We start from the raw sequence: 25131 nt of genomic DNA on the forward strand, positions 1-25131 counted from the left end.
ACTGTATCTTATCTCTAATGAAACTAAAAATGTATAAAATATAACGTTAAAATCGGTTTAAAACACAATATAAATAGTTCAAAAATTTTCACATCAAGAAATATATAATCATGCATATTTAATCACAACGAATTCAAGTAATTACATATGTATCTTGTCTTTGTTCTTTTCAATAAAACGAACAATACAGTCAGTAGCTTTGAAGCTAATTTTGTATACAATATGTATCCATTAATTCAGTTCTTCTCACTGCAAAACGTATGCTCTTCACGATAGATGTTTCACAAGACGTTCCATAGTTGTGAGCCCCGAACTTGTGTGTGAAAAATACCCATATTGTTCAGTGCAACTTTGGTATAAGAATGAATTTACGAAAGATTTGATTTCATCTAAATGCGTTTAATGCGTTCCGAAATTTAACTTTTCAGACATACCAGGTAATTTATAAAATTAAAAACGAGGCTTGTCTAAATACTTATGCAGAAGTTCCAACATTTTTGGGTGTTCATTGCCAGTCTCCCACGGATTATTTGCATCTGGAATATTTAACATATCTCGGTGGTTCCTAAAGAGATATTCAGCAAATTCATACACATTGTATTTGATTGCTAAGGTCAGTACCGAGTTTCCATGCTTGCTGAGATGCATAATTTCTACTGGAATTTCAGCATTTCTAAGCATTTTAAATATTTCGATTTCGTTACCCTTGTTGTTTCCCCTTCCAGCAACAAAATGAGCAGTTGTCCATCCGTTTACTGTGCGTTTTACGTTGAGATTCGGATATCTATCTAATATATATTCACACATTTCAATGTGGTCATGTAAACACGCCATATGAAGTATGTTCATACCTTTACTCGTTTCCTTAGTCAGCTCTGTCTTAGTTTCGAGATATTTCAATAGTTCCATAATGCCACTTCTGGCGGCAAAATGGACGGGATACCTTCCTTTTTCGTCAGGTGCCGACAACAGAGAAGGACATGTGTCCGTTAAAAATATGCATGTTTCTAAATGGCCATTGTCACATGCAATATGCAAAGTGTTTCTATCACTCTCAGATTTGTGATTGAGACATACTTTTTTCTCATACAGAAACTTTAAAAAGTCAGTATTACCATTTTTCGCTGCATATAAAGCCGCAGTCCAATCATCGTTACTTTTTGCAGCCACGAGAACATTGAAATTATCAAAAATATATTTCCCCATTTCTAACTGATTATATATGCAAGCAATATGAAAGATATTCAGTTCCTTTTCAGTTACTGCCTTTGCGTCAATACCGTTATCAACCAATAGTCGAAGTAATCTGACGGAACCAGACTCTGCCGCGTAATGACAAGCATTTTTTCCATCTGAGGATTTTTCGCAGACATATTTTTTGAAATCATTATTTTTTAGGATAAAGTCGCAAATGTCATAGTGACCAAATTTTGAACCAATATGAAGAACCGTCATTTGAGAGTGTGTTTTTTCGCATATCTGCAGATTTACGGAGACCAGTTTACAAAAGATCGTTAGATTGCCACCTTTTGCCGCTACGTGCAACATATTCCAACCATTTTTATCTGATCTCATCAATAGATGGTGTCTTTGTCCTATTTCTCTTTTAAGATGAAAGTTAAAGTGTTCTATGTTTCCGTCAAGACATGCCTGTTCAATTTGTTTTATCGAAACCAACCCTTCGTCTGTTTCCTCATAAGCTTCAGGGGGACAATTAGTGTCTGTAATATAGCAAACACAATAAAAACATTCAAAATAATTCATATTATCAAGATAACAATGTGCGAAGTGGTAGGAAAAACCAAATAGTAGTTGATGGATCAAAAAGTATCCCTTTAAAATATTAAGTAATAAATAAATAAATAAATATCGATATCACTTCAAAAATTGTCTTTTTGGTAAAAACTGACAAAATTGTAGCTTCTAATAAGATGTTTCTGAGCCACAGTTCCGAATCAATTATACAAAACAATTATCTACCATGTCTTGTCAAAGAAGGTCATATATTTATATAAGTAATTTTTAATTTAAAAAATTGTCATCAATGAAAATTGTGAATAATTTTTCAAATTCTTCAAATATCGATATCACTTCAAAAATTGTCTTTTTGGTAAAAACTGACAAAATTGTAGCTTCTAATAAGATGTTTCTGAGCCACAGTTCCGAATCAATTATACAAAACAATTATCTACCATGTCTTGTCAAAGAAGGTCATATATTTATATAAGTAATTTTTAATTTAAAAAATTGTCATCAATGAAAATTGTGAATAATTTTTCAAATTCTTCAAATTTTGAATACAATCAACAAAATGATCGTCTCTCAAGTTATGCAATTCACACGAGAACATGTGCCACATCGCTCACCTGAGCAACAATTGACAATAAAATCAGCTTTATGGATTCACATTTAAAATATCTGAACATTGTCATATATTAGATCAAAACAAATCCCTCTGCATATTATTATGTTTATCATTGAGCCCCTTTGTAACAGCGTGATTTTACAGTCATATCCCATTTTGAGCGTTGCCGTTCTCGAGAAGAAGATCAGACTTAAATAACTGTGTACATAGATTATAAACCTACATCAAACTTTGAACCTCTTGTGAGGTCCAAGAATTGCCCAGGGGCCAGAGTATACACAATTTTAAAGAATCAAGAATATATCAAAATGCTTACATATAACCAAATCCGTATATAATAAAATTGGAGTTTTTGTGAATGATTAAGATGTTTTCCTTTGTAAAATTGGAACCCCCCCCCCCCAATGTGGAACAACCCTTTTCCTGAAGAATATGATTTGACAAATTTACACTATCTGAACAGACTAAAGTTAGGGTTTTTCTATCAATTTGTGTTTTAGAAGATGAATTTTAAATTTGTTTTACTAAATATTCCTAAAAAAAAAATTTGACATCCCCAATTGTGGCCCCACCCTACCCCCGGGAATCATAATTTGAACAAACTTAAATCTTCCCTACTTGAGGAGGTTTCCACACAAGTAACAGCTTTATAAACAATCGACAATATCGACGTAAATATACCTGCATACAGGTATTAGATAAGATTAAAAGAATTGTTCATACTTGTTAAAATGCACCCCTTAACCCCCACCCCCATAATTTAATAAAAACATGATTTTTATCTGTTTCTGCAAGTGTTAATTTTTAGATCAATTGCTTTTAGAATAGAAATCAAACTACAAAAGTAACATTAATGTATAATGAATAAGCCTTTTAACGAACATTATCTTTATCTATTTTTTTTTACAAAATGATTTAACCTGTGAATGCACAGGCTGATCTATCAAGATGAAGATAATTGTGAATTAAGAATAAAGTAACAGTATGATTCATTACATGTGAAGTATTAGCTATTTATAATATTGGCTACATTATATCCTTTCTACAAGTGTTCCCTCCAGTACATTTTTCCATATAATAAAATGGTTTTGGTTGGAGAGTCTTTACCACTTCCCCCTCCATAATGTATCTTTTCATATGATTTTAAAAAACGTTGGTGATCAGAGTATACAGGATATTTCGTTCACAAACACAATTTTCAAAACTGTAAAATGTAAAAATGTAAAAGCTACAATTTAGTTTTTCTTTTCTATTGCAAATGCCAAACGTCATATATGTGTTTGCATATATATATTTTCCGGTGTAGAGGGCAATCCCCCCCCCCCCTAAAACAAGGAATTCGAAATTAAATGAGTATGACAACGTTACACTTAACTACAAATAATATTTATTGCGGCGTGCAAAGATTGATTTCATATTTCATATCTTTCATTGACTTGAAATGAACTTATATAAACCTAAATTAAACACAAAACCTATAATATATATGTGTATTATGCAAAAATAAAACAATTGTTTCTGATTGTTTCAAAGTTTTTGAGAATTGTTTAATGTGTTTATAAATTTGGTCTAAAAACAACCAAAGTTGTTATTGGACAGGAAACTGACGTCTGGTTGGTACAAAAAAAAATCATATGATAAGAGACAAACATGACAATAAGTGTGTTAAAATCTTAAACATCTGTAATTTATAGTTGCTAAGAAAAATGCGACAGATATTTTTTTACTGATGTACAAACAATCAGAAGACACACACACAAGAGTAAAACAGTATACAACCTCTTCTTCATAGCGGGGTATAATCAGGATTAATCGGGAAGAAGAACAATATACTATGTACTGCATGCAAAATTTAATGTCATGGTATCTCAAAAATGAAGAAGGATACAAGGTATACGGAATTTTAATGCATACTTTGTCATCAAAATAAGGTCAATAACTCCCATTATGTTGTAAGTCCAGCGTCTGTCAATCAGTCGTTACCGTCTTCCTCCACAAGTCACTCCAGGTGCTTTATTTGCATATACCAGAGAAGGAAATGGTTGCAGTGCCAAAAGTAAAGAGAAATTAATGACATCGAGCAAAAAAAAATTATTATTTCTTACGACAGTCGATATGCATGAAGGTGAATTCACCACTGAAATACTCCCTGTTTATTCTGACATACCAACATGCACAGAAAAATTCTTTTGAACTAAAGATAAAATTATTAATTAAGCTTTGAAACCAAATGTAAAAGGACTGATATTGATAAGAATATTAATTTCGATGACCAGCACCCTACAAATCTAACTGGACTCACCAAAGTTATTTTTATAACTTTATATCATGTATATCAACGTAACAGTAAAATCACATCAGCACAAAGCATAACAACAGTCTTGGGATATTTTTTTAAGAGACGAAGTCTGGTCTGGGTAAGGACGAAGTCTGGTCTGGGTAACAATTTGCTGTCCATATTTTTTACCAAGCCCACAGTCAGGTGCGCGAATGTATGTCAACTGTAAAAAATGCTCATAAAACGTTTTACATGTAGTACAAAAATATCGGAATTCAACATAAATTAATTCTAAGGATATGCTTTGTTACAACCACTATTGCAACAATGCTTTTATAAAGTCAGGTGTATGCACTTTTTCTAGTGTTCTTTAAAAGATGATCTTTTAATCGACTTTGTTAAGCGGTGGTTATAAGATGATTACATTTATGCGAGGAAAAAGTGGAATACTTACCTTCATTTTTGGGTTTTTCTGTCGGTGTCTATAAAATAATAATTTTTGTTATTACTTTATTTACTGTAGAGGCAGAAATATTCGTTGAGGATTTAATTTCACTATTTTCGTTGGCAGTATAAGTCATAGAAATAATATCTAAGACGAATCTTTAACCAAAGTATTAATGAATACAAAGAGATTACCATAGGACGAAAGTGAATGCCAACAGAATTTTAATTGGTTCAAATACAACGAAATTTTGACGCAACGAAAATAAATGCTTCTACAGTATTTAATGAAATGTCTAATGTCTTTAATTAAAATACCCTACAGGTACATCTTTTTTCGTATTTAGCAGGTTTTAATGATAATATTAATAAGAATAATATTTATAACAATAATAATAATAATTTTATATATACTTAACACCTACCCAGCATATTTTGGTGTCGACGAAATGCTTCTTACTAACTATACACCTTTCGCAAATGTGTTTCGAAACAGGGAACTCGGTTTTTGGAATGAATGAATTGTCGTTTTCAGTATTCAGCATTCCATTTTGGCATTTATATCCAATAATGTAGTTATAGCCTTTATATTCTAGTATTTTTTTCTCAATGGATTGCTCAACTTCTTTAAGAAGATTAACATCAATTTTTCCTTCCACCGGTACCCAGACTTGGACCTGGATTTGGTATTTGCAAAGACATACAACCACAATATGATTAAGAAATGAAAAGCATGCCGTGTTTTCGTACAAGCAGATCTTTTCATTTTCTCGTAGAATAGACCATTTTGGTATTTGCATGCATTTCAAAACTATTCCGTAAAAGAGAAACACTGGAAGTTGTTTGTTTTCGTCAAACTGAAAACAAAGAATCGAAGACTTTGAACCTCCCATATCCATGTTTTTAAATTTCTGTTTGTTCATACTTGGGATGTAATACCAAGGTTTGGTTTCATGTTGCATTGCTAACAATCCTAATCGTTCCATGTAAGGTAGAATCTTCACTTTATGTAAAATATAGTCCTCCTTCGCTTTGCTTTTCCATATTTCTGTAAGTTTTTTATCTTCAATTACGCCGGTCTTTTTGATAGAGTCACGACTGTAGTCGCTGTCATCTAAATCTACATTAAAATGAATGAGGGACTTGAATGCATTGACAAACCACTGAATATCAAGAATAATTGTTTCATTTAAACCTTTCTCGTCAAAATATAATACAGTTCCAACTCTGTGTAAATAACACAACATTTTTGTTACTTCTTCATCATTCATCCGGAACTCTTCACTTAAATGAAAGTTTTTTTCTGATAACTCTTTTCGAGATATTATCCTTTGTGTTTTCATTCTTTGCAAAATGTGTTCGAATATTGCCCACACTGGTCTAATTTGTTCTTCAAAAGACTTTGAGTCACGAACAAGCTTTGCAATACATTTCTTAATGTCTGATAAGTTTTCTAACTCTGATCCTGTTTTCGGAAATCCGATTGCAAAAGTTCGATCGTGATGCAGATGCCTCCTCAAGTATGAATAATCTTCTTCAAAAAAATCGAAAAATTCCTGGAAAAATTTACGACATTCCTGCAAAAAAAATAATATCTATTTTCACATACTTTATTTGAAATGTTTGTTAAAAAGTTTCATTATCAATTATATTTTTTTCTAGCTATGAATTGTGGTTTTAAACTGCTTAATTCATTTGATAATTACTTTTTAGGTCACCCGAGTAAACTGAGGTGACTTTTTGCTATCCGTTTTTGTCCGTCGTCGTGCGTTAACATTTAATGAATTAATTCAATTCTTTATAAAACAATTCATAGAAAAATAAGGACATCATGATTATGCATTACAAAGAAATTCAGTCAAACCGTTTAAACTATCAATATCGGATTATTTTATTTCATAATCTGCCCTGGCGTGTTACATTGACGCCGATTCAAAACGGTGTTCTTTCGGCGGAGTTTAACCATTAGGTAATTTAAACTACAATGTATAATAAATTATGGTTACATTGACAGGCGCTAATGCTCAACTTTGAGTTGTGAAGAGTGAAGTGAAAAACGAGTAAACCTATTTTAAGTATCATACTTTAATTTTCATTGTGCATGTATTTTGCAAAATTTAGTAAAATACAAATAAATGCATTAAAACCTTTTAAAATATGTTTTCATCAGCATTTACAAAGTTGAACACACTGAACAAATACAGATAAAACTAGTGGGTATTGTTTTTTTTTTTTTTCAAAAAAACACATGTCTCCACTTTTCCCCAAGAATTGTAATTTGGAGCAAATTTAAGAAGTGAAAAAGAATGATGTCAGCTATATGTTATATATCATCCATATATGATACAAGTCATTATTGTAAGCAATATTTTCATGATAATTGACCCCGAAATCTAAAAAGGACAAGGTCAAAAAGTTGGGTTTGGTTCACTTTTTCGCTAGATCATCTAACTGTTTAAAGTTCAAAGTCTCTCTGTCAAAGAAATTTGAAGTTATGGTCTGGAAAACAAAAATGATTTTTTTCTTAATTTGACCTTGAGTTATGAAAAGGGTCAAGGTAAAAAGAATTAACAACAGTATGTCTCATGGTATTTTAGTTCTTTGTTTACAGTTAAAAGTCCTTTTGTCTAAGTATATTTTAAATAAAGACGAGAGTGTTTTTTCTAATTTGACCTTGAAAAAAATATATCGCCTAGGTCAAAAATTTTGATAGGTTCCATCTTGGTAACTTAATATTTATCTATCTGTGATACAAGTTTAAAAGCTGTATGTTTCAGGAATCTCATGTAATTGATTTGTACAATATTTTTTAGAAAATGAATCAACTTGAGACAAACGAGTGGTAAAGGTAGAAAATTATGGTGTTGTGCACTCTTACTCAATACCATCCACCTATGCTCCAAGTTTTAAGTCTAAATGTCAAATGGTATTCAAGTTACAACCCAAACAAAATTTTATTATTTTTTCTTAATTTGACCTGGAGTAAAACAAGGTCAAGGTCAAATATTTATCAATAGTACACCTCAGTGTATTATTATTATTGTCCTTTGCTTAAAGTTTGAAGTCCTTCTGTCAAATTATATTTAGGAGTTGAACAATGATGTTTTTTCCAATTTGACCTTGAAATAAAAAATTAAGGTCAAGTTCAAATAATTTGGTAAGGTTCAACTTGGTTATATACCATCTATCTATGATAAAAGTTTAAAGTCTGTATGTTGAAGGAGTCTTGTGTTATGGTCCGGACAATATTTTTTATAAAACGCTTGACCTTGAAGAAATAATGTCAAGGTCAAAAAGTTTGGTAGCTTGTGCACTCCTTCTCAAGACCATCTACCTATACTCCAAGTTTGAAGTCTTAATGTCAAATGGTATTCAAGTTACAACCCAAACAAAAATTTATTATTTTTTCTTAATTTGACCTGGAGTAAAACAAGGTCAAGGTCAAATATTAATCAATAGTTCACCTCTAGTTATTATTAGTGTTCTTTGTTTTAAGTTTGAAGTCCTTTTGTCAAAGTATATCTAGGAGTTGAACAATGAAGTTTTTTCTAATGTGACCTTGGAATTAACATTTTGGGTCAAGGTCAAAATTATGGTAGGGTTCAGCTTAGTTATATACTACATCTATCTATCAATGATACAAGTTTTAAGTCTGTATGTTGAAGGAATCTTATGTTATGGTCTGGACAATATTTTTTTAAAACGCTTGACCTTGAAGAAAATAATAAGTCAAGGTAAAAAGGTTTGGTGTGGTGCACTCCTTCTCAATACCGTCTACCTATACTCCAAGTTTGAAGTCTTAATGTCAAAGGGTATTTAAGTTACGGTCTGGACAAATTTGGATGAAGAAGAATAAGAAGAAGAAGAAGAAAGTCGACAAAAACAATATGTCTCCCCTTGGAAAGGGGAGACATAAATATAACGAAATTTCCGTATGTATGTAGTTGAGTGTTGCCATTGAGCTTTAATGAAGTTATGGTAAAATGAAGCTTTGTAAAAGTAAGTTATGACTGCCGTCATGAGAAAAGGGCTCTTATCTTTTGACGTCACAATGCTCAGAAAACGACGTCAAAGTTGCGGCATTGTAAAAGCAGTTTTTTTATTTTCTGTTTCTATTTTTTTCTGCGTCTGTGTTATGTTTTCTGAATAATTAGAGTCTGGCATTGTTTTTATACCGCGATTAATATTTTTTTCAGTCAATTAACACATGTTGATTTAAAAAATAAACATTTGATAAATGATATGTTCACATGTAACGTCAATATCTATACATTTCGAACGCGTAATATTGCATAAAAATTGATGCTGAGACGTCGTAAAATTGCTGCTTTTGCATCCGCTATGAAACTAAAACACCACATTTTACATTCTAGTGTGTGATGAAAATATGCTCTAATTGGAAATCTCTTTTTTTATAAATCATTGTTAGAAACCAAAGACCCGTCTCGCATACGCGTATAATTGAATGCGAGACTGGTCGTGGATTTCTGATGATGATTTCTAAAGTAATCTGAGTAAAATTATAGAACTTTAGTTTGCATGAGCAATACATGAATGATTTAATAAAGTAAAAAAAACTGCACTGCTCACTGGTTGTTGATAAGAGAGGTTGAAGGCTGAGACATACCGAATCGATGCATAGCAGTATTGTTCAAATCTAACAGTTATCTGCGCAGTAAGTACTGTGAAACAATACAAGTCAAATATTTCAAATCATAAGTTTGGAAGTTCACTTCACGGGAGACTATTCTACACTTTTTAAACTAGTCAGAAGGAACACGAGAGAAGCGGCTATGTCTCAATTATAGTGCTACTGCCAACATACAAAATAAATTCTTGCATATTCTATTACAATTTAAGAATTTGCGATCAAATTTTGAAATTATTTAACGAATTAAAAAGCTATAACTAACGAATTAGAAGAGTTAAAACGTTTGAGAAATTTTTTGACAGCGTAAAAATCTACTCTGATATATTGCACCATGAAAAAATCTGATTCTTAGTGACATTTTCATGTAAAGGGTCTGTAATGAAACAACACAAGAGGCCCATGGGCCACATCGCTCACCTGAGGAACAAGCGGTATGATAAAATCAGCTCAATGGAGTCATAATACAAACTATCTGGACAATGTACAATAATTCATGTAAATCCTGTATAAATAAAATCCATTTTCCCCTGGATATTCTTATGTTTATAATCATTAGTCCCTTTTCTAACAGGATGATTTTATAGTCATATCATATGTTGAGTATTGCAGATCTAAAAAAGATCCCTAACAATAGTTTATATATCGGATATAAACGTACATCAAACTCTGAACCTTCTCGTGAGGCCAAAGAATTGTCCTGGGGCCAAAGTCTTAACAATTATAAAGAATCATCTGGCTGATTAGTTTCCGAGAAGATTTTTAAAGATTTACCCTATATATTCCTTTGTTAAACTTTGACTTCCCCCCCATTGTGGCCCCACCCTACCCCTGGGGATCATTATTTTTACAACTTTGAATCTACACTACCTGAGGATGCTTTCACACAAGTTTCAGCTTTCCTGGCTGATAAGTTTCTGAGAAGAAGATTTTTAAAGAATAACTCTGTTTATTCCTATGTAAAACATCGACCTCCCATTGTGGCCCAAACCTACCCCCAGGGGTCATGATTTTCACAAATTTGAATCTACACTACCTGAGTATGCTTCCACACAAGTTTTAGCTTTCCTGGCTAATTAGTTTCTGAGAAGAAGATTTTTAAAGATTTACTGTATATAATCATATGTTAAACTTCGATCCCCCATTGTGGCCCCACCCTACCCCCAGGGGTCATGATTTTCACAACTTTGAATCTACACTACCTGAGGATGCTTCCACACAAGTTCCAGCTTTGCCGGCGAATTAGTTTCTGAGAAGAAGATTTTTTAAAGATTTACTGTATATAATCCTATGTTAAACTTTGATCCCCCATTGTGGCCCCACCCTACCCCCGGGGATCATGATTTTCACAACTTTAAAATTTACACTACCTGAGGATGCATCCACACAAGTGTCAGCTTTCCTGTCTGATTAGTTTCTGAGAAGAAGATTTTTAAAGATTTACTGTATATATTCCTATGTAAAACGTCGATCCCCTATTGCCCCACCCTACCCTCGGGGGTCATGATTTTCACAAATTTGAATCTTCACTACCTAAGGATGCATCCACACAAGTGTCAGCTTTCCTGGCCGATTAGTTTCTGAGAAGAAGATTTTTAAAGAATTACTTTTTATATTCCTTTGTTAAACTTCGACCCTCCATTGTGGCCCCACCCTACCCCCAGGGGTCATGATTTTCACACCTTTGAATCTACACTACCTGAGGATGCTTCCACACAAGTTTCAGCTTTCCTGGCCGATTAGTTTCTGAGAAGAAGATTTCTAAAGAGTTACTCTATATATTCATGTTAAACTTCGAACCCCCATTGTGACCCCATCCTCAGGTGAGCTAAAAAGGTTAAGTTTACAATTCAATAAGTGGGTTTCTGGAAGAACAGATTTTGAAAATTTTCGTAATAAATATTGACAATTTTTTATACTTTTTTAATCTTTAGCTTTTAAGGTCTGTGTACAAACATAGAATTGTGAGCAAATCTCTGTATCTTGCTTATAATTGGAAGCTTAACACTCAAATATGGTTAGTAAATAGAAATTGTAAACAACATGCACTACATGTATAACAAATAAAGAACACAATTTATTTTTTCGAAATGAATCATATATATATATACATGGATATACATATTTCCGTAAGCGATATCAAACTCTATTTAAACTGAATAAACTAGAGAAAATGCCGTGCATCTCAACAAAACCTATTGCATTAATCTACCATTACGCAAAAGATAATGCCGAATTACCGATAGAATGAATTGTATTTCAGTACCCCTACATCAGATTTTGCTTAATTTGCGCAGGTAAACAGTTAACGTAACTGTTTGATTTACCGAAGTCTCTGATTGATTTGATACGTAAAAATCACGAAATACAGACGATAGTTTCCAGGTTACAAAGCATAAATAATGAAAACGAAACGAAGATCAGAACAAGCTAATACCAACGTCAGGTGTGAAAACTGTCAACGCATTGAAATATTTAGCCTCAATTTACTTCACAAAATCGGCACCAATATATTTTTAATGTTTCAAAACTTCCCTTCATACGCGAACTGTTGCACAACAAGCAAATTCATCATAGTCAGATCGACCCTTCTTCGTTTAATGTCATGGCTGCTTTAAACAACCTCGTTTTAGAAGTATAGAATACGAGTCTTGGTAAAATGGGTATGCAAACCCGGGCCGTGGCAAAATAAATGCCAGGGCAGATCAGCAATCGTCAATTCCAAATACGCATTATTTTGCAGCAATATCTACAGCGAATACAAATATACTAGTCCATCAAATATCCTGAAATTTTAATGAGATTGGCAGATTAATAACTGCCAATCTTTTGTTTTGCCCAGGCCAATTCTTGCCTACCCATTTTACCGGATGCCGAGCCCGATTGAAACACGCCTTTCCTTTATTATTATTTTCGTAATAACTTCGATTTGAAACAAAATTACCCCTTAATTTTTGCAATTTATATTTTCCTTCCCATAAGGATTTATGCTAAACTACGTTGAATTTGCCTCGGTAGTTCTTGAGAAGAAAATTTTTAAAAATGCACCCCCCTTTTTCTACAGTTTCAAGGTTTTTCCGCTTTGAATACAGATCGGACTTTAATTTTTGCAATTTATATTCGCCCTCCCATAAGGATGCTTTGTGCCAACTTTGGTTGAAATTGGATAAGCAGTTTTGGAGAAGAAGTTCAAAATGTAAAAAGTTTACAGACGGACGGACAGACGGACAGACGGACGACGGACAAAATGTGATCAGAATAGCTCACTTGAGCTTTCAGGTCAGGTGAGCTAATAAAAGTATATATACCTGTACGATTGAAAAACTTGTTTATTGTTTGAGCGCAACATATTTTGTTTTCTTTTGCAATTTAACAACTCAAACCCACATGTCGTGTGTACTTTTTGAGTTAACTTACAGTCATCAGTCATAGCATGCCTCAAAACTTACCACATTTTCATGGATTTATAGCATTTTTTATGATTATATTCATCTCTACATGATTCAAAATTCCTTAAATTAAACAGGTTTGTAAACGCAATCACTATACTACTATCCGTTTGATATCAAGTCGATAAAATTGCCGTTTTATAAATAAATTCATGTTTATCGATAAATATAAACACAACATGTGCGACATTTACAATTAATAACATGCATGGCTGTACAATTCACCTTCATATATGATGGTTTCTTATACAAGAAACAAATTTCGATGATACTGAAGTCAATGTTTAAGAGTGTTTGTTACAATGTACAGCAATAAAAAAAATCCGAGAATCGCGATATTTCTTAAAACTTCGGAATACCGTATGCAACTTTATGCACTCTATAAACGTCTATCATTTAATTTGTCATTTTGTTTAAAATTGAGACTCACTTATTGGCCGATATTTGTATGCAATGAGAGAGAGAGAGAGAGAGAGAGAGAGAGAGAGAGAGAGAGAGAGAGAGAGAGAGAGATGATTCATTCCTCATCGTGTAACATCGATAATAAGAAAATTAAATTTAGTCAACATGTAAAAATGTTACTTCTCATTGAGTAGCTACGTCTATTGGCACTGTACTACCAATTAGTGCAAAAGAAAGGACATTATTAATGCAGAAGTATTATTAAAATTCATTTGCAATCTTGCATTTTGAAAAAAAGTAAAGAATGCTTAAATATAATTAATTATTTCAACGATACGATTATGGTTTATAAAAATCGCATCACAAAAATACAACGGTAAGCGTGAACTTACAAAGCGATTGAATAGAAGTGTAGATTCAGCACGTGGGATGGCTTTTGTATTTTGTTGGTCTGTCGTATTTGATACACTTATTAGGGGTGTACGACTATATATAAACATAAACAAAAAGTAGCGATCGGTACCGAAAAAATTAACGTAACCCGCGTTCTGTAATGTGGCAATCTTTATATCCTGCATGTATCACCTAAGAAAGCATTTTATTGTTTATATTCACATCTTTCAATTAATAAATAAATAAATAAATTGATCGTAAAAAGTAAGTAAAAGTCACTAGATTATCGTTAATGTACACCAGTACGTTAGATAAAAGCTGTAGCCAAAGCGGCTTATATGGGAATTTGAGTTTGGCATCATCATGCAATTCGTGATTTTTCATAGGTTGCTGAAGATTTTGACCGATCGGTAAACTGCATGGTTAGAACTGGACCGAATAGATTTCAGTCCTGTCTGTTTCTATACAGCTGTGAATTACAATCAATTTTCATAAGAAATAGAGAGAATCATACTTAGTGGATGTAAATTTTAACCTTTAAATATAAGATGCCATTTTTGTAACATCTTTTTTCTCAAATCAACTGTCCACATTCTTGTAGTTGTAATTACTTTTCATTGAGACAGTCAAAGTAGATTTTTTTCATCGGAAATTTTATAAGAAATAAGTGTTAATAACGTATAAAAGAGAAGAGAAATCATGACAATAATTCAGCACCATAACTTCCGAGTTTCAAAAACAGCATAGATTTTAAACTTGCATCAGAATTATGAAAATACTTAAAAAGTAATATCAATAAATATGCGACAAAATTTCTGTGCAAAAATTCAATTAAAAAGAATAGATATTTCTCTTCTTGAAAATAAATTCCTGTATGCAATTTGACAGTGCCCTTAACGTAGCTCGCGGGTTTGCTGACGTCACAATAGGATTCGACGTAAAGAATTGACCGTCATAGCAAACTCATACATTTCTTTTAGAAATAACAAATGATCTTTAGAAACATAAAACGAAATATTATAAAAAGATAAAATGCAGTTAATACAAACATTTATATTACCAAGTGCTAAAAATTTAAAGATGACATACATTGTCGCATTGAGTTCTATAAGGTATGAGTGTGCGTTGGAACTCTTTAATCTAATTTATGTTTAGACAAGTACATTGTAAATAAGTTGAACCGTATGTATCAACTTCGCTCGTTTCACAATTATGAATTCTGTATTTTCAAATACCGATCTAACTATTAAATTATTTTGGCTTAGCTAGTTATCGAATGCGATTACAAAATTATTTATATGTCAATACTCGTATGGTAATTATTTTTGCATTGAATGCATGACTGACTCATTGAAAAGAAAAGTAACCATGTTTCTTCTCCTCACAACCTTATATTTATTTCCTTTATGGATTCGAAAACATTCATAATAATGTTAATTAGGTTTGCATGTTCTAATATGTGTTAATCAGCTAGTCTGGTCAACCAGCGCATTTTCGTATTTGGTTCTCAGACGAAAGAAATTGATGACGTCGGGCTAACTTCGTGATAAAAATATAGAATTTTGTGAAATCTTTTAAATCTTAAAAGTTGTTTTACGAAAAATTGGCCGAGAACACATATTGATTTTTTTTTATAAATTGATTCAAAATTATCTCTTCTGTTATTGTGTTGAGTAAAATTAAGTTCGTCTAGATCGTTTAAAAGTTTGGAGCATAGATTTGAAATGCGGTTTTTGACTAAGATATGCATTTTACTATATATTTCATTGAAATGGCGTTGCTTGATTTTATCAGCGACACTATGTTTGAATCACGATAACATTATTACTACGCAGACGAATCTCAAATAAATTTTAGAAATAAATCTCTGAAACCTATCGATCACGCGGACAAATTTTCAGGGTAGGTTTTCTCGCAAGCAGTAAACCCGCGAGCTACCTTAAATGACTTTGATTTATTTAAAGGTTGGTGAAAAGTTTGATATTTGTTTTCCTTAGATATCCTTTATCGATCTATCTTATGTTCGGGGAGGGGGGATTATTGCATGCAGAGTCGTCAGAAGTGTGCAGAACATTTACTATATCTGGATATTTAAAATATTTTGATCTCTTTAGTTAAAATTGTAAAAAATCTAGAATTGTAGAAAATTTTACTCTACTTCAAACAAAGGAAGTAAAGGAGAAAAAAATTAATGCGAAAAAAAAATGACGTTCATGACGTCGTGACATTTTCGACGAGCTACGTCAAAGTCGTGTTAACATCTCTTACTAAAATTGTCATAAAATGCTTAAAATACACAAGATCTTGGATATCTTAGTATATTTGAATTCAGAAGGAGTTGACTAATCAGAATTGAAAAAAAAGTGAGTTTGTGAAATTTTGACCTTAAGGGCCCTTTTTTCATGACGACAGTCTTATAAGAATCATTAAAGTACAATGTGTACGTTTTCAAAATTTTTCGAAGAGAATTATGCTATTCTATGGTCAATTTTCTGAATTCTAAATTTTTGGAACAAATCTAATCTACGGATCTGCATTTGTAATATTCCAGATATAAAGCAAAAATTGGTGTAATTTGATATCGTAAGATGACCCCCATTAATACCCAGATTGTATTATTTAGTATTTTAGATATAAGGTAAACAATGATAATCATACCTTTTTTATTGCTATTCACATACTACTATAAAAGAAAATCACTGTTGTAGTATTTTAAAAATCTGCTTCGAAGTGTGAAAAAAGACAGTTTTATATAAATTCCTATTGTAAATGTATTTGTATTTTGAGATGGTCCATGAAAACTCAGATATTACATTTTCTTGATCCTTTCAAGAAATGCAAAAGAACAAAAATTCTTCACTCATTTTCCGTAGAATTTCTTTTTCATATTCATCTAATTTGTTTATACTGGAATATCCAAAAGGGACGAGAAAACCTGAAGAAATAGTCAACAATTCTTTATCATTACACCAAATATTCACACAGTGTCATGTCTATTGTAATAATTCCGGATATTTTAGGTTCGGTCCAGACCGGGTTTTTCTTTTAGTTCCTTTGTTTATGTCACGTGATACAAGGGTATAAATACGACAGTGAATCAGCTGTCGGCTGCTTAGTAGATAGAAATCAGCAGAAGAGAGAAGAAGACTGTTAGATAATAAAAGGTATTGTGTCAATACAGAGCTTGCCCGTTCGTAACGGTGTTAAGTGTTTTTGATAGGCCATAGAGAGGTTGTCCTCTTGGTACTGTATGGCTTGTCAGTGTGTCACAGTAGGCTTTCCTCGGAGAGGCTAGCCATTGTTCATTTCTCTAGTGGCTGATTAGACTGTCGTCCAGGCCGTTGTGCTCACTGTCCGTCCTGAATAAGGCAGCCTACAGTGTGCACAGTGGTTGAAGGGCTACCACATATACTGTCCGTCCTGAATAAGGCAGCCTACAGTATATGCGGTAATCTGAGGACGGTCAGTCATTTTAGCTGAGTGGTTGACCTCAGTGGATTGTCACTTATGATACCCCTTGCTTTGTTTGTAAATATTCTAGATTCCCTGAAATTACTTGTTGATTATTAACCTAAGTAAGGTTAGCCTATTCCAATCATTTTTGACAATCAATAGAAAATCATTATATTATAAGACTTTGTTAGTGTACACCCAAAACCCTGGAAAAGACCAGGCACGAACCCTTCCCCTGGCAGTATAAGTAGCTCGGTACGTTACAGAAATTTGGTGGCAGCGTCGGGATTTTGGGTTAACAATTAGATACACTTGCATTGTTTTAATTGCTTTGTTTATATTTTGTTAGTTAGATTGTATCATTATATTGGGTGGCATATTTTGACATGATGACAGACCTGCAAGATGAATTAATGGGGCTTGAAGATGAGTTTAATAGACTTCAGGAGAGCATAAATAAAAGTAGGAGTAAAGCCGCAAGAGATTCAGGTTTACCTGAAAGTATGCGGAATTCCACTGAAGATCAAGACTACTTAGAACAGGGTGCAAGACCTAAAAACATTAGGACAGACACCATAGAAAATCAAAGGCCTGAAAGTCCCCTAGATCCTGATAGACGTGTTGATAGAATGACGGATAGACCCTCATTTACTAGTACACCCTATCATGCAGATCTACCCAGATATGATTACAATTTACCAAGGGAGAGTAATGTTACGACTCGCCGGGGCACTGGTACAGCTAGAACAGACAAGTCTAAAAGTAGTTGTGTTAAGCCAGACAAATATGATGGAAATTCCTCGTGGATTGACTTTAAGTCCCATTTTGATGTATGTGCTGAATTAAATGAGTGGACTACAGCAGAGAAAGGCATGTACCTAGCTGTTGCTCTGAGAGGTCAGGCACAGGGTGTTCTTGGAAATTTGTCAAAGGAAGATAAGTGCAACTATAGATACTTATGCAGGGCACTGGAAGAAAGGTTTGCACCTGCGAACCAGACAGAGTTATACAGAGCACAGTTGCGAGAGAGAAGACAACGAGCATCTGAGACACTACCAGAGCTTGGTCAGGACATGCGTCGCCTGACAAACTTGGCCTATCCTACAGCCCCTACGGAGGTGAGAGAAACCCTTGCTAAGGAGCAGTTTATTGATGCCCTTAAGGATAGTGACATGCGATTAAGAGTAAAGCAGGCCAGACCATTGGACCTGAATGATGCTATCCGGCATGCAGTAGAGCTCGACGCTTTCAACTCAGCGGAACAGCGTTTACAAGAAAGTAAAGGCTATCTGAGAGAAGCCAAGAGTGCGAGGACTCTAAGCAGGATGACTCTATAACTGCACTGATAAAAGCAGTACAGGATATAAAGGAGGAGATGAAGATACTGAAGCTAGAAATGACAAAACCAAAACCTGCTAAGTCATCTTCTGTGATCTGCAATTTTTGTAAGAGGAAAGGTCACATCAAGAGATATTGCTTCAAGTATCAAGAGTCTTTAGGTGCAAACCCTGTTGTTAAACAGCCAAAGACTGGACAGAGAGAAGAAAAGTCCAATGATAAAACAAAGGATGTGTTAAGCCGGACTGGTGTCAGCCGCAAGGCAGGTGAGGCTGGTATTTTTGTTGATGCCTCCCTCAATGGATATACGGTGAAATTGTTGATTGACACTGGTGCAACACTTAGTATTATCTCGCCAGATATACTCAATACTGTGGTTGAGAGAGCTAACCAAAACCTTGCCAAAGTTACACAGCCTATCCTCACAGCAGATGGAACAGCCATGAAAGTTGAGGGCTCCCTCATAATACCCCTCACAATATCAAGTTTCTCTTTTAATCAGAAGTTTGCAGTAGCAGACATTGGTATTGATGGAATACTTGGACTTGATTTTATGACCAACAATGAATGTCTTGTTGATGTTTATAATGCATCAATGATTGTTAAAGGAAAGCAGATAAAACTTTCTTTTGAGGGAAAGTTGGGATGTTGCAGAATAACAGTAGCAGAAAATGTCACGATTCCTCCATGCAGTGAATTGATTACTATGTGCAATGTCAAGCCTCCTGTATTTGAGAAAGTTCCACTGTTCGGCATTGTTGAACCATCGGATCGTTTCTTAGAGTCAGACCGAGGGCTGGTGGCTAGAACGTTAATCAAAGGAAACAAAGTAGCTCCAGTCAGACTTATGAATCCATCTAAGGAGGCACAGAATATATACAAAGGTACATTTGTTGCAACACTGTCAGCTGTTGACAGTGTCTATGAAAACGACAGTCAGTCTTATCATATTGAAGGATTTCCTAGTCACCTTAAAGATTTGTATAAAAGGTCAGTTGCTGGACTAACAGCAGATAATGCTAAGGTAGTTAAAGATTTACTTTTGCGGTATTCGCACCTGTTTGCTGCCAATGACGCAGATTTAGGACGAACAAAAGTGATCGAACACACCATTGATACTGGACCAGCAATCCCAATTAAACAACATGCAAGGAGAATGCCAAACCATATGCAAGCTGAGGCAGATCAACATGTCGATGACATGTTGAAAAGAGGAGTCATTGAGGAATGTTCTAGTCCTTGGTCATCTCCAGTCGTCCTGGTAAAGAAAAAGGATGGAACAACCAGGTTTTGCGTAGATTATAGAAAATTGAACAATGTAACAATTAAAGATGCTTACCCACTCCCAAGAATAGATGATTCTCTTGATCAGCTCTCGGGTACAAAGTATTTTTCAACTTTAGATTTAAATGCTGGATACTGGCAGGTAGAAATGGCTGAGAAAGATAGAGCTAAGACTGCATTTGTGACTAGAAAGGGATTATACAGCTTCAAAGTCATGCCATTCGGGCTCTGCAATGCCCCCGCAACATTTGAAAGGCTGATGGAGTCAGTACTTAGAGGTTTACAATGGCAACACTGTCTGGTCTTCCTTGACGACATTATTGTGGTTGGTAAGACTGTAGATTCCATGATTGAAAACCTTACTCAAGTGTTTGACCGCTTATTGGCAGCTGGGCTCAAATTGAAAGCTAGAAAATGCAACCTATTTGCTACAGAAGTAGAACATCTGGGACACATTGTGTCTGCAGAGGGGATAGCAACACACCCAGATAAAATCAAGGCTGTCAAAGAGTGGGAAGTTCCTTCAAATGTGTCAGAATTGAGGTCATTTTTAGGATTCTGTAGCTACTACAGACGTTTTGTAGAAAACTTTGCAGCAATAGCTAAACCTCTTCATGACCTAACCAAGAAAGGTAGTTTATTTAGGTGGACTGACGACTGTCAGACAGCATTTGACATACTGCGTAAGAAACTATCTACATCCCCCGTGCTAGCACACCCAGATTTTAAGGAAAGATTCATTCTTGACACTGATGCTAGTAACTATGCAATTGGTGCAGTGTTGTCTCAGAAACAAAATGGCATAGAACGACCTATTGCATATGCAAGCAGATGCCTGGCCAAATCTGAAAGGAAATATTGTGTTACCAGAAAGGAATTACTGGCTGTAGTTCATTTTGTAAAACACTTTAGACACTATTTATATGGACAACAGTTCACCATTCGCACTGATCACAGCTCTCTGCGATGGTTAATGAATTTCAAAGATCCTGAAGGGCAGCTTGCTAGATGGATGGATGTCCTTTCTACATATGATTTCACAATCGAGCATCGACCTGGAAAACTGCATGGCAATGCAGACGGCCTAAGCCGTGCACCGTGTAAGCAATGCAAAGGTAACCACTCTGTTGATGTTAATCAACATGTGAGTAGTGTCAAAATGGATGATAAAAGCTTTTTGGGTCACTCACTGAAAAGTTTACAAAATGAAGATCCAGACTTAAGGAAAATCAACGATTGGCTCGAGTCAAAATATCACCCTAACAAGGATAAAGTATCCCCAGAGTCAATAACTTTAAAATCCTTGTATGCTCAGTGGGATAGACTTGTCTTAAATGATGACATTTTGTACCGGCGATGGACAGATTTGGCAACACAGCAAGATATCTTGCAGGCTGTTGTACCAAGCAGTGAACGTAGGAGTGTTCTTAAATTTTGTCATGATTGTAGAACAGCAGGTCATCTTGGTATTCATAAAACGCTAGGCCGAATTCGACAGTCATATTATTGGCCTGGGCTACAAAGAGATGTGCACTCTTACATATCTGGCTGCGAAGTATGTACAAGGCAGAAAGCAGCAACTCAGTCAAATAAAGCACCTATGCATCTGGTTTATTCTGGTTATCCACTAGAGAGAATTGCTACTGACATTTTGGGTGAGTTACCACAAACCGCAAATGGCAACAAGTATATCCTTGTGGTAGCAGACTATTTCACAAAGTGGACTGAGGCTTTTGCATTACCTAACATAGAGGCAAAAACAGTGGCTGCAAAAATTGTTGAAGAGTTTATAGTAAGACTTGGAGTGCCAGAAGTGATGCACTCAGACCAAGGTCCTCAATATGAAAGTAGGCTCTTCCAAGAAATGTGCAAACTTTTGGACATCCAGAAAACACATACCACACCATACCATCCTCAATCAGATGGCATGGTTGAGCGGTTCAATAGAACTCTAACAACCATGTTAAGTGGGTTTGTAAATGAACATCACACTGATTGGGATGTTCACTTGTCCTATGTTATGATGGCCTACCGAAGTGCACAACATGAAACAACGGGTATGACGCCAAACATGTTAATGCTTGGACGAGAAACTGCAACACCCCTTGATCTCATGTATGAGATGCCGCCACAGATAAAAGAAACACCAAATAATAAGTGGGTCTGGGAGCTGCAAGAGCGACTGGAAAGTGCACACACATTTGTAAGAAAGAAGATGAGCCAGTCAATGGTCAGACAGAAACACTATCATGACCGAAAGTTGAAGTGGAAGAAGTTTGAACCTAAGGAAAGAGTTTATGTCTACTTCCCAAGAAAGAAGGCAGGCACATCATCAAAGTTCACCAGTTTTTGGCAGGGTCCATTTGAAGTTATCAAAAGGATGACTGATCTAACATATTTAGTAAATTGTGGACCAAGAGGTTCTGAACAAGTCATTCATGTGGATCGAATGCGCAAAAAGCATTCTCAGCTTTTGTCAGGAGAAGTTGATGTGCATTTATCTGATAATGAGGAATCTGAAATTAAGTCTGAACCTGAGGAGAATGATGAGTTCCCAGAGCCAGAAGCTCCTAATGCAAGTCGACCTAGTAGGAAACGCAAACCACCTGCATGGCTACATGACTATGAGACTGACATGTAAATTTTGACATAGGGTGGGACTTTTAGTTAGGCGTAATAACAATTTAGATGTTTATAGTTGTTTTCATTTTTGTTTTGTTCCTAAAAGATGGCGAAGACAAAAGTTACACCTGGTCAACCCAGAAGATGTCCCATGTGCACCTTTGTTGCAAAGACAGGTGAGGAATATAGGAACCATGTCTTGGAGTGTGCCATGAGAACATTCAACTGCACCTATTGTAGCTACTCCAGTAATAAAGAGATTAATGTCAAGAGACATGAAAAGAGAAGTCATCCAGGTTTGCTAGGAGAGCCAATCAAGTTGGACAGCAAATCAGCTGACAGACCCATGGAGGCAACAGTCAAGAAACAGTCAGCACCTCAAGAACCTATCTCCGATTCAGAAGACTGGTTGAAACAGGATTATGGAGACGTCATTGGCGAGGTTTCAGCTTCAGACCAATCAGATAGCACCTCATCTTCAGATGACGAAAGTGAAGAGCCTAAAGAGAAACCTGAGTCAAAGAAAACAGTTGTTGCAGGGGATAAGGCATCTGAAACGCTTTTGGAGGGGAGGATCATCAGGAAACAAACAGTACCCACCAAACCACACACACCAAAGTTGAAGAACCCCATTGCAGTCTCCTCTAGTAAGCCAGAGTGTGCCAGGCAGGATGGGCCAGTTCCCAGTAACAAGCGAAAAGCGGAAACAGCAGATGCCAGCACTCAGACTGAAGCAAGTCAAAGGATTGTTACGACAAAGCGAACCAAGAGGTTTCGTCAAAATGAGATGGACATTGAGGAAATAGAAGAGGAACGATTTGTTTTGTTTGACATTTAAGTAAATGTTGTATGAAAGATTTTTTTTTTTGTTTAATTGGTCAGCATGAACAGTTATCGATATTATTATTGTTTTGTGTGAATAAATGAATCCTGAAATTAGTTTGAAAAAAAAACAACTTTGTATTTGATCTCTTGGTGTACATGCGGGACGCATGTCATCGGAGGCGTGGGTAGTGTAATAATTCCGGATATTTTAGGTTCGGTCCAGACCGGGTTTCTCTTTTAGTTCCTTTGTTTATGTCACGTGATACAAGGGTATAAATACGACAGTGAATCAGCTGTCGGCTGCTTAGTAGATAGAAATCAGCAGAAGAGAGAAGAAGACTGTTAGATAATAAAAGGTATTGTGTCAATACAGAGCTTGCCCGTTCGTAACGGTGTTAAGTGTTTTTGATAGGCCATAGAGAGGTTGTCCTCTTGGTACTGTAGGTTGCAGTCATTTTGGCTTGTCAGTGTGTCACAGTAGGCTTTCCTCGGAGAGGCTAGCCATTGTTCATTTCTCTAGTGGCTGATCAGACTGTCGTCCAGGCCGTTGTGCTCACTGTCCGTCCTGAATAAGGCAGCCTACAGTGTGCACAGTGGTTGAAGGGCTACCACATATACTGTCCGTCCTGAATAAGGCAGCCTACAGTATATGCGGTAATCTGAGGACGGTCAGTCATTTTAGCTGAGTGGTTGACCTCAGTGGATTGTCACTGTGGGTGTGTACTGTCCGACCTGAACAAGGCAGCACCAGTACATCACACACAGTGTCAATTATATATTTATTATACCCCTTGCTTTGTTTGTAAATATTCTAGATTCCCTGAAATTACTTGTTGATTATTAACCTAAGTAAGGTTAGCCTATTCCAATCATTTTTGACAATCAATAGAAAATCATTATATTATAAGACTTTGTTAGTGTACACCCAAAACCCTGGAAAAGACCAGGCACGAACCCTTCCCCTGGCAGTATAAGTAGCTCGGTACGTTACACTATTATAAATCATTTTACAGTAGCTATTTTCTTGCAAATGTTGCCTACTGGACAAATGCAACTATGGTATTCACAATTATTCTAAAGAAGAGGTCGTTATATTAAAGAATTAACAAAACAAAATACAGAAACAAAATAAAACAAACAATTATTCATTACAATAGTTCTTTTTAGTTATTTCATTGTTTGTTTGTTTGGTTTTTTTTGGTATTTCAGTTAATTATTTATATTTTAAATGTATTTTATCTCATCACTATGATGAAACATGTGAAACATGCGATATGCGCTAATATAATGAACTATACAACAACCAGACTTACTGGTTTCGACATATTGTCGCCATGCGTGCCTACTAATATCACTGGCGTCGTGGTTTCACTATAACTGTGAATTGACTGAAGCCAGAATTTGTGGTAATCTACAATAATAAAATTCATTAATCAAATGTTTAAAATATACAAAGACAGTTACATGTAAAGCATCTCCAAAAAACGATTAAGTAAAAGCCACATGAAGATTAAGCAACAAATGTTATGTTAAATTCAAGAAATCTTATTTTTAAGAGGTCGAATACAGTTTGAGTGCGCGAAGCTTTTTATTTTCATCCAGTCGTAGTTGCAAAAATTTATTTTATATT

General features: G+C 34.9%; 1 protein-coding gene across 2 annotated transcripts in view; it reads right to left on the reverse strand.

Annotated features, from left to right (window-relative positions):
- Positions 1-413: 413 nt before the first annotated feature.
- LOC128158981 (uncharacterized) overlaps positions 414-25131 on the reverse strand; it is a 52129-nt gene continuing 27411 nt past the window's right edge. For both annotated transcript variants that reach the window (XM_052822004.1, XM_052822003.1), the window contains exons 9-12: positions 24815-24912; positions 5513-6664; positions 5098-5125; positions 414-1721 (exon numbers count right to left, since the gene is read on the reverse strand). In XM_052822004.1, the coding sequence (XP_052677964.1) occupies positions 451-1721; positions 5098-5125; positions 5513-6664; positions 24815-24912 (2549 nt within the window). In that variant the 3' untranslated portion in view covers positions 414-450. The remainder of the gene's footprint in view (positions 1722-5097; positions 5126-5512; positions 6665-24814; positions 24913-25131) is intronic.

This window comes from Crassostrea angulata, chromosome 8 (genome assembly GCF_025612915.1).
Source record: "Crassostrea angulata isolate pt1a10 chromosome 8, ASM2561291v2, whole genome shotgun sequence".
Lineage (NCBI taxonomy): Eukaryota > Metazoa > Mollusca > Bivalvia > Ostreida > Ostreidae > Magallana > Magallana angulata.